The 10,555-nt window shown below is 61.4% G+C and overlaps 1 protein-coding gene across 8 annotated transcripts in view; it reads right to left on the bottom strand.

Annotated features, from left to right (window-relative positions):
- Nucleotides 1–1,758: 1,758 nt before the first annotated feature.
- Nucleotides 1,759–10,555, bottom strand: part of ATP2B2 (ATPase, Ca++ transporting, plasma membrane 2) — a 198,404-nt gene continuing 189,607 nt past the window's right edge. For 5 of the 8 annotated variants that reach the window (XM_012732135.1, XM_012732134.1, XM_012732137.1 and 2 more), the window contains one exon: nt 6,411–6,536. In XM_012732135.1, the coding sequence (XP_012587589.1) occupies nt 6,511–6,536 (26 nt within the window). In that variant the 3' untranslated portion in view covers nt 6,411–6,510. Of the gene's footprint in view, nt 6,537–8,955; nt 9,011–10,555 lie in introns of all 8 variants that reach the window. The other 3 variants (XM_004692376.2, XM_012732140.1, XM_012732136.1) reach the window with 2 other exon arrangements.

Genomic DNA, 10,555 nt, shown 5'->3' with positions numbered 1-10,555 from the left:
CCGCGATTCTTGGCACCTGCGGCCTTAGGATGAACTCTGTCGCATGATAAATTTGGGGGTGGGGTAGAGTGGTCCTCATGTTTCCACCGGACCCAGACTGGGACCCGGGGCAGAGAAGCACCAGCGTCCGAGCCCTCTAGTCCTGACCTCTCCAATCACAGCATGCCCTGGCCTTCCTCCTGGAGGAAGGGCCCACCAGATGGATTCCCCAGCAAGGATATCAGCCCCACCCCTGCAGCGAGAGCCCAGGACCCCACCTCCAGTGTCCCCAAGCCCGGACCCGGCTGCCACAAGCCCAGGGACATTACTGCACTGCTGGACCACTCCGGGCCTATCCATCCAAACATGGTCTGGCAACTCCGAACCAACACCGCCCCCTCCACCCCCGAATTAGTCAGGTGACAGGGTGAAGCCCCACAGGGTGAAGCTCTTGGGTGGGCCACAACCCTCCATTTCTGTGCTTGAAAGCAGAGGCTGGCACCTAGGTGGAGAACCTTAGGTGGATTGCTTGAGGGACGCCGTGAAGGCTCAGAGGGGGTGAGGCGTCCAGACCACGGAGCTGTGCAGGCTGGGAGCGGGATCAGACGTAACTGGAGGCTGGGCCCCAGCAGCAACCCCCTTCCCGTCCCCTGTCCCCTGCCCTAGCTGTCTCGACTAACACTGCAGGGTGTGGCTTGAGGGCGAGCTGGGAACAAAATGGGTGGGCTCTGGGGCTTCCTGTTCCTGCAGGGACAGGTCCTGGCTTGGGTCTGTAGCTGTACGGCGAGTCTCTGGGTGATACGGTGGTGTATTAGCTCTAACACAAAGCCAGCGTGCCGGGCATAGTTGGTAACGGAATCCCTATGTAGGCGCTGGCACCTCTCTCATACTCCTTGAGGTGTTCCCCCGCGGGACTGGAAGGCGCTGCAGTGGGGAAGTCTTACGGCTGATTCTGGCCTCGGGACTGCTGGGGATCCGTCCGAGTCTCCTGCTTACAGGCTGGGCACACCCTTTCCTTCTGGCAGATGTTGTCTCCTTTGTTAAGTAGGAATTAAAATACCGACTCTGGAGCCTGATGTTGGGCAAAGTGGACCCTTGCATGTGAAGCTGTGTTTGAAATTGGATGGCCTGTTGGTGCTTGATTTTGGGATCAGATCTCTGTGAGAAGAGTGGGATCGGGGTGTGTGTGTGTGTGTGTGTGTGTGTGTGCCTGTACGCACGCGCTGCCTGTGTCTGTGACCCTCAACCTTTGGACTCCACATGGAGGACTATCTCTTGGTCTTGACACATTCCTTTTCTCTGCTGATGTTCCGCAGAGTTTCGCGAAGTCAGACACTCCCGTTTGCCCCGCCGCCCTGGGAGAGCTTGCCGCCTACTGCCTAGTCTCCATCTCCAATCACCTTCCTCTGGTTAATCCCGTACCCGATCAGGCCATTCTTAGCTCTCCCCTGTATGTGCTGTATCTTCCACACCCCTGGCTAGCTCCCCTCCGGCCCCCGACCCTCGAGGCCCCTTCCTCCAAAGCCTTGTTCTCTGGGGTCACCAGCCGTTCCTCACGAGAAGTGACTGATTCTGGCAGATGGCACCTGTCTCCCTCAAGTGGTGGCTGTTCAAAAGGTGTGACTTGGCAAGTGAGAGAGCCCACCCCCTTAAGCTGCCTGCCCTTGGGCAAGGAGCCTTCCCTCCCCGGGATGCCATTGCACCCTCGGTTCCGATCCAGGGAGGGCGGGACCCAGCTGTCCTGTGAAAAATGCCTTGCTATGTGCACCGTGCCTTGTTTCCACGTGTGCATTTATTGTTATTGCTCAGTATAGTGTCGAAAAGGCAGACAGATCCCATTCATTACAAAGAGCACAAGCCAGAGATACAGAGAAATAAAGAGTGTACAATAAGACACAGTCACTTCCCAGCCCCGGTGGTCCCCGAGGCCCCCAGAGCCCGGACAGCTTGTGGAAGCTGGAGGCGGCACCATTTCCTTGCTAGTCTGTTAGAAAATAAGTGCACACAAGAGTTAGCAAAGTGTGGTGACCCCGAGAGGAAGGTCCAGAGGGCGAGCACCACAGGCATCACAGAACAGACCTGGGGCCGAGAAGGGCCGTCCCAAAGCAGCCTCGATACCTTGTTTTGGGTGGAGGGGGTGATGGCTGATGCCCAGGGCCTGGGGTCCCCCTCCCCCAGTTTGGGTGGGCAGGATCTCTACGTCAACGTCAGGAGAGTCCTGGAACTTGGACAAGATTGGGGATTTTCTGCTTTCGTTGAATGGAGGCCTCGATTCTGGAAGGCCCCGAAGCCTTCTAGGATTGCACCCTCCCCCGTCTCGTAATGGCGGGATCTTGCTCGTGAGAGAGCCTGCGGGTGGGCAGGACATCAGCACCCACTGGTGACAGCCTGCTGGGAGCAGAGCAAGGCGTACGGGCAGCTGGAGTGTGAGATGCCCAGGCAGGACTGGGTGCCCCCCGAGGGCCTGTCACACCTCTGCTGAAATGGAGTCAAGAGCCAGAGGTGACCCTCCCTCCCCCCGAAAAGCGGTTCAGTAAAGGGGGGTGGGAATACGTGTTTCTCCGGGAGGCGATCAGAGAGCTGCACACCTGGGCCCTGCGTGCTGGTACTTCTAGGTCTGGGGGGGGGACCCCTCTTTCTCATCGCACCAGGCCCGCGGGGGCGTCCGCTGAGCACAACGGGGAGAGTGATTTTAGGTTCCAGAGTGATTGGCTGGGGGCTCAGCAGCCTTGCGCTGCTCCCTGGCTTGGGCTGTCCAGCTTAGAGGCCCCCAGGGTCCCCTAGAGCAAGCTCACCCAGGGCAGGGCCAGTGGGGGTGGGGGGTTGGCGGGATTCTCACGTTTATTTGGAGGAGCAGGATACACATAGAATAGGATTCACAGCCCAGGGCATTTTGTTTGTAAAAAGAGGGGGGTAGTGAAGGGTTCCTGTCCCACCACACAGGAAAACTGGGTGACGATGATGAAAGCTGGGTGACTGGTGCCAGGTGAGGCACCCCGATCAGGGAGCAGACGAGACGTCCCAGAACCAGAGTCCAGGCCATCTGAGGCGTGGTGTGGGGATGGTGCGTGTCGACGTGGTGGGAGGAATGGCTACCAAGTAACTGGGGTACTCCCGGGAGGGGTCCACGGCCTCTTTGCCTTGGGGGGGGTGTGGGGAGCGGGGTGACCTCCCTCTCGGCAGCTCTCTGCTCTGGCTGGAACCGAGGTGGCCCCGCAGTGGGGTGAGGGCCCGAGGGAGCTGCAGACAGGGCTGCTGCTCAGGAAGACACGGCCCGGGGGCAGGAAGGAAAGTTGCCGTTTCCTCCCTGCCCACCTCCAAGGGTGTGGCTCCGCAGCCCTCATGGCCATGGCGTGGACCCTGGCTCTTCCCTTGGCCGTGGGGGGGCGAGCTCAGGCCTCTGACCCGAGCCTGCTGCCTTGACCTGGAGCCCTGCAGGACGGAGGAGGCAGTGCTCCGAGCCAGAAGGTAGAGGGGAGGGGAGTCTATCACTGTGCTCCGTTTGATGCTGCCCTCTCTCCCTTGTTTTTTACAAACCACAGACATTTCAGAACTACCGCGGCAGCAGCAGCAAGAGTCAGCAATCAGAGGTGTTGCCATTGCATAGTATTAAATGAACAGAGACGGTGAGCTCTTTATTTACAATTATTGTCTAGATAAAAAAATTCATAAAAACAGATGAATGGTCATAAATTATTTACCCCCTACTGGGGTGAACTGCCAAACGTACCCCATGCTGCTAGATACAGGGCGGAGTGCAAGCTTTATGTTCTACAGTGAGTGTTGACAAACCAATCATTTCCCGTGTGCGAGCGGGTGTGTGCCGAGAGTGAGTGGGCTGTGTGCGTGCGTGTGTGAGCATTCCTGACCCGGAGAGACGCCGGGGCAGGGGGCCGTGGGCGCCCCGGGCTGGGCTCCGTGGGGACAGCCTTCCCGCTCTCCTCACCTCCTGGCTCCCCGACCCGGGGCGTGGTTTGCCAGCGTGGCTTTCCCGGGTCGTGGAATGAGGTCGCAGACACAAGACTGGGGCAGAGCAGGGGGCATGGGAAACCTCGAGAAAGGAAACGACAAAACCCCACGTGCCTCTGAGGCCGGCCTCCGGCCCCTGCGGGAGAGGCGGGCTGGCCCCGGCTGCGGCTGCGCTCCGCTCCGGGAAGCCTCGACCAGGCCTGGCCACCGCTTTGGGGAGCAGCTTCCTCTGCTGGCTGCATCCGGAGAGTTCTCTTCAGGACACCCAGGCGGCGCTCTCTCCCAAAGGTGCTCCTTCCGGGCAGGGGCCGGGTGGGCTGGGCTGACAGGTCCCGCACCGTCGGGTCCTCCTGCCAGCGGACTATGGCTCTATTCCCGAGTGGCTCTCATCTTGTTGATGGAGGAATTCTCTGGGCCTGGAGAAGGGACGGCCCGGCTGACTCGGGGCCCACGGTGGGAAGGGTCGGGATGAGGGATGGATTTCGCAAGCGAGGCGGAGAGTGTTTGGTTTTTTTCTCGAAGCATGGGACACCATCGATCATGGTATTCAAAATGTCTTTTGCACTGTACAAGTTTATGGAAAAAGATCGTATGCTGAAAAGTCTCAAAGCAAACTTTGTATTAAATACAAAAGTTCTTTTATGAAAAAAGCTGATACCCACAAAGTGCTTAGCAGTTAAGAGGCTGACATACAATTAAATAAGCTCTTAGTAAGTGGGATTGCTAGTGCTGTTATTGTCTTGGGGGGAAAAATAACCACCTTTTCTCACCTGTGATACTGTAGGGTTTCTGAATGGCTTTCTGTCTGGGAAAGCAAGGTTTGCTGTTAAAAGGCTACAGTATATATTGCGACTACAGGAAGACAATTTGGTTTAAAAAGCACACTGAATACATCTCAATATACACATCATAAGGTTCGTTCGGATCTAAATAGTGCAGAGAAAAAAGGCTATTCTTCTTCCAAAATCAAAGTAAAAGCAGCAAGCCGAAATGACCCTCCTCCCCAACGCCAGCAGCCCGTGACGCTGCCGTTTATAAGGAACTAAACCTCTAAATTACTGACTGAAAAAAAGGAAAAAAAGAAAGCCAACACAACAGCGCTTGTAATATTGCAACACTACCTCCATCTCTGCACAGACAGTGCCAGAGAGGACCTCTGGGTGCTCTCGGTAAACCCCAGCGAGCTTCATTGAGAGAAAAGTCTTCCCTGGTGCCGTGCGGCCCGACCCTGCCCGGCCGGGGTGTTCTCTCCTCCTCTCCCTGTGTCTACGGAGCAGCGCGGCTTACGGGGCCTTGGGCTCCTGCCTGAGCCTTCCGGGTAGTGACGGCATCGAACGGAAGCAGTAGGCAGAAATCAGAGCGTGGCCGTGGTTGGTCAGACGCGGGGGTGCGATCCAGGCAAGCGGCTGTCGGCCGAGCGGGCGGCGTGGCCTCCGGCTGCCAGCGTCCTTCGACCATACAGATAGCCAGAGACGCTAGCTACGGGCTTGTAAACAAATTACATTCTTCTCTTAGGACATAAATAAGTTAAAATAGAGCAATTTAAGCGGAAACAAGGCAACATGCCGGCAAAGAAACTTTATATATATATCCATGTATATATATTCATATATATATATATATATATCTACCCATCTATATGGACGTATACAGCCTCCGAGAAGTATACGTGGATATAGATACATCGAAATGGATATAACCTTGTGAGTGTCTATGAAGTTCTTCCGTTCCATTGGTGCAAATCTACGAGGCGAGTTAAGCTCTGCGGTTTTAAAAAGTCGGTGAATAAACCTATAGACAACGGAGCCCATGCTGAACAAGCATCTCAGAAACTCACAGACCAGCGGGTTGGATAAATAGTCTCAGAAAAGAGTCAGTCTGCAGTTCCCGCCTCAGAGAAAACGAACGAACGGACGGACGGAAGGGCCCCTCCCGGCCCCTCCCCCCGGACCAAACGGGGAGGGTGGGAAGGGAACAGACATTCATGCAGGGTGCGGCCTGGGCTAGGCGGTGCATGGCTGGTCCTCGGCGGGCGGCGGGCGGCGCGGGCCAGGGGGCTGCTTCGGGAAAATCGCTCACTCCCTTGAGCCCCCCAGGAGACCCCTCCCCTCGCCTCCAGGTGAAAAAGAGTTCAAACAGCATCGCAGCCAGAGAAAGGGTCCGTGGGGTGGAAACGTCGTTCTCGCCAGTATTTGGTTTCCGGTGGTTGCTCGCTGCTGTCTGGGTGGGTCGGGGGCCTGGATGGGTGGGTGCCGGAGGCGCGGCGCGGCCGTCAGCTAAAGCGACGTCTCCAGGCTGTGGATGGGGCTCCCTGGACTTGAAGAGGTAGCTGATTTGCTTGTGTCGGTCGTCAGGTTGATCCCGCTGTCGATGGCGCTGTTGTTCTTGTTCAGCGAGGAGGGCGGGCTGGAGTTCTGCTTGAGCGCGGCATCTTCTTCCAGGTCGGTGTCGTCGATGAGGGGGATGTGAGGCTGCGAATCTTCGATCCGGAATTCAGGGTGAGCCATGAAGTTATGGATGGAGGTTCGAGACTCGGGCTTTTCTAGACCTTCGTAGAGAGAGCTACGGAACGCCTTCACCACGCGGATCTGCAAGGGAGCGCGGGGTGAGCGGCTCTGCCCCGCGGGGGGTGGGGGGGCAGCCAGGCTCTGGGGGCGCGAGGGGGCCGGTGGGGGAGAGGAGCCGGGCACAGCAGGTGACTGGAGTCCACAGTCGCTGGGGTGAGGAGCGGGGACAGAAGGGGGGGCGGGAGAGCGGACTCGGCACCCGTGAGGTTTGGGGGGCACTTTGGCTGGGCCGAGCTACGGTGTTAGGACAGGAGGGGTCGCCGAGCCCCATGACGGGAGGAGCGGGTGGCTCGGGGGGTGGGGCACAGCGCACCCCTGCGGGCGCCCAGACCTCGCCAGACCGAGCCTTGTCGACCTGAGAGCGGAGGCTCCATGCGGGAGGGCTGGGGCGGGTGGCGGAGTGGGGCACAGAGCCTGTTCGAAAGTCACAGCGAGTCTGAACGAAAACCACACGCAGTTAAGGACCACACGACACAGAACGGGGAGGGGCGGCACGAACAGCAGAGGAACAGAGGGGAGACGGTTGGATGAGCGGGCCTGGAGGAGACACACGAGGGCCACACAGAAGGCGGGACGTGGGGCCCAGCGAAGCAAACCGAAGCCAACTCAGGGCTCTCTGGGTGCAGCGCAGAGGCAGCCAGGAAGCGGGAGGAGCCGGCGGGCCCGGGGTGCATGCCACAGGGGGCGGGCGCACGGCACACGCAGACGGACACACGGCCACACGTGGAAGCCTGGACAATGTGAACGGAGGTTGTTCGTAATCAGCGTTTCTTTCCTTCATGCATTTGGGGGGTAAACACTCGAGTATCGACTCAAAGCCCTGGCCGGTCATTGGAGTTGGCCTTGGGGTCCCTTATTTCTTGGGGCGTCTGGTTCCTTTATTTGTGCTTGGACAGCACAAAACCCAAAAAACGTGGCCGAATCCCACGGCCAGCCCCAGCCCTGGGTGGGTCCTCGGGGGAGGGAAGGGGGCCCCAAAAGCACTCGGGGGTGACCCCGCCTTCCCCTCTGAGGGTGGAAGGAGCCTGGACGCTGGGTCTGCCGGGCCGGGAGTCGGGGGACCCAGCCTGCGCCCCGGCCGGGCCTCGGCCAAGTGTGAGCTCCCTTCCTCTGCCGTCCTCAGCTGCCTCCTGGGGAGCAAAGGCACAGGCCCCCCGCTCTGAAGACAGACGTCCCTTCTCGGACCCCTGGGAGGGGAGCTTGCCGCCCCTCTCGGGGCCACAGAATGGGCCTCCTCCTCTCTCCCAGCCCTAACTCTGGCGGAGCCCCTGGGCGGGTGGGACTGGGGGAGCCGGGCAGCTCCGAGACCCCCAAGAAGCAGAGTGGAGGCGGGCAGCCTTCCCTCAGGGGAGCAGCCGCACCCCCACCAGCCCAGGGGGACCGGGGACTGGCTGGGGTGCTCGAGGGGAGGCCCTGGCCGCCCAGGGTCGGGCCTCAATGGTGGGCAGGGCCTAGGCAGTGGAGGTGAATCCTCAGATGACGGTGGCCGATGGCTTTGGGGGCGCGGCTCAGGGCTGCCCCGAGTCTTCCACGCACGTGGCCTATCTCCGCTTTAGAACTTAGGGTGCCCAGAGGAGGGCCCGGCCGGAAGTGCCGCCGCTTCCTGCCTCAGTACCCACGGCTTCGGGCTCTTCAGCAAGGTTCTCTCCTCCCTGGGCCACGGCTGCCAGAGCTGACTCTCCTGCTCTTGTCAGGGGCAGCTCTGCCCTCCTGGTGTGGCTGGGAGCTGCCGCTGCAGCTGTGCTTTGAGCAAGAGGCCACCGGGGAGCCAGAGCCGGCCGGGCCCCGGCCACCGCGGCCGAGGCGGCTCCCTGTCTGCGGCTCTGCTGAGTGCTAGGTGTCCTGAGCGCACGCTAAGGGGGTGCCCTTGAGTCAGTGGGGACTGGAAACAGGCGCTGCACCTCAGCTCCCTGGCGGGGACACGGGAGTGACTTAGGCCACGGCGGCCCGGTGGCCTTCGTCACGGGCCGGGCGCCTCGGGCAGGGGCGTGGGGCCCTGTCTGGGACTGACGGCGGGAGGGACGACACACAATGAGATGAGGCCCTGCCCCCCTGGCATGGACACGACAGAAGGGTGCACTGCTCGGGACAAGACTGCGGGACAGACTTCTCGGGACACCCCGCCACGGCCATCTCAGTGTCCACTTCGGTTCTCTCCGCGGCTGAAACGGAAAAAAATACGGGAAGAAAAAAAAAAGCTCTTCTACCTGCCTTCCCTGCTGCCGGGGTGGGGGCGGGGGCGGGGGGCCCGTCTGGGGTGCCAGGCGCTGTGAGGTCACCGGCACAGAGGAAGCAAGGGGCCCGCGGGGGCTTCTGAGGGACCGCCCGGGCCCCGGGCTGGGGGGCTTCAACATACTCGAATGTTTACCCGGCTTCAGGGAAGCCAAGAGTCTGGGACTGATTCACATTCAGGTCAGGCTCAAGGTTAAAGACTCACAACCTCTTTTAATTTCACTCTCTCTTGCTGAACTCTGTGTCCAGGGTTCTCTAGCCCTCTAGGGAAACAAACACATGGAATATTCAGACAGCGCCGAGGTCGGGCCCCCCAGAAGCACGCCGCTCTCTCGCCGGCCCGAGGTCAGGCTACGTGGGCTACCGGCACCCTGACGGAAGCCCAGCCTGGCTCCTTTCGTCCTGTCTCGCGTCTGCCCGGGGTGCAGCCTGCCCGGCGGGAGGCCCCGTCTCGCGGGGCGGCGTCCGGGAGTCTGAGGCTCCCGGGTGGGTCTGCAGGGCCGGGCCTGCCGCGAGGAACACACTGTGCTATCGGAGTGGGGTCCGAGCGGTCAGCGGTCGGAGGGGAGCAAGCGAGGGCTGTGCCCTCGACCCTCACCTGGAAGCGAGGAGCCTGTCCTTGGCCACCCGCCCGCCGCCCTCTCTCAGCGCCTGCCCGGCTGCTGGAAATTCAAGCTGAGAGCAGCGAGCTCGGCCTCGAGGGGGTGGAGGGGCGGCGCCCCACCGCGGTGTGGGCTTGGGTGTTGGGGGGATGTTTGGCCGCCGGCTCCAGCCCGTGGGCCTGCCGGGGAGGCCGTGCGGGTGGTGTCAAGCACAGGGCTTGGACCTCTTGCTGTGTGACCTCGGCCAAGGTGGCTCCTGTCTCTGGGCCTCTGTGTCTGTCACTCGAGGGGATGTAGTGATGGACGTGCCCTCCTATTTCAGCTGTGAGGCACATGTGAGGGGAGGCGTGTGCCCCTCACACACGCGGGGGGCGGGGGGGTGAAGGGGGGGCGAGGGGGAGCCTCACTTCTGGGTAAGTCAAAAGAGAGAAGCGTGAGAATGACCAGAGTTCCCTCCTGAACATTCTGGACTGCGGGCTACGGCCTGCCCCTGCCTGGGCCCCCGGCACACGGGGGTGCCAGGAGGGAGGGGTGACGGGGCTCCTCACCCCAGTGGCATGCGTTGGAAGCCGCCCCAGGCACACGCCTGGCCCCAGGCCCCGTGGGCAGCAGGTCAGGGTCACCCAGGAGACAGCGCTTGACCCCTCAGGGCACGTGGCCCCCCAGTGTTAGCGCAGTGCCCCTGCCACCCTCCACGGGGCCCCCAGGAGGAACCCCCGCTCAGAGAAGGCGGAAGACAGCCCCCCTCTTCGTTCTCTCAGTCGGGGCCACCTCTCTTCCTGGCCACCTGCTTTCCTGCTTGGGCGAGGACCCTGCCTGGCACCTGGGCCACCTCCAGCCCCCAGAGCAGAGGGGGGACGCGGAAACGGGGCGAGGGGAGGGGCGCTGGGGAGTCTGCACTGTGGCTGTGGACCGCAGGGCCGCAGAGGCCGCGACCCTTTGGAAGCGGCGCCCTGGGCCGGAGGGCGGCGGGGGCGGCCCAGCTCCAGGCTGGACACGCACAGGGGCAGGAGAGCCAGCGCCCCCCGAGGACCCCTCCCGGGGCAGGCGGGATGGGGCTTGGGCCCCGCCAGCTAAGGGGAGCGGGGGCCATGGGGCCGGGAAGTGACGGGCAGGTGTGCGTAGCTGGGGGACGGCGGTCGGAGGGACCGCTCCGGGCCGCCCCGTGGACGGTGCGAGACAACGCAGGGACAGACTCGCCAAGGT

Source organism: Condylura cristata, unplaced genomic scaffold (genome assembly GCF_000260355.1).
Source record: "Condylura cristata isolate star-nosed mole 26May11 unplaced genomic scaffold, ConCri1.0 scaffold00033, whole genome shotgun sequence".
NCBI classification, from domain to species: Eukaryota; Metazoa; Chordata; class Mammalia; order Eulipotyphla; family Talpidae; genus Condylura; species Condylura cristata.
Note: the sequence above shows the minus strand (reverse complement) of the source record. Positions and strands in the feature narration are given on the sequence as shown.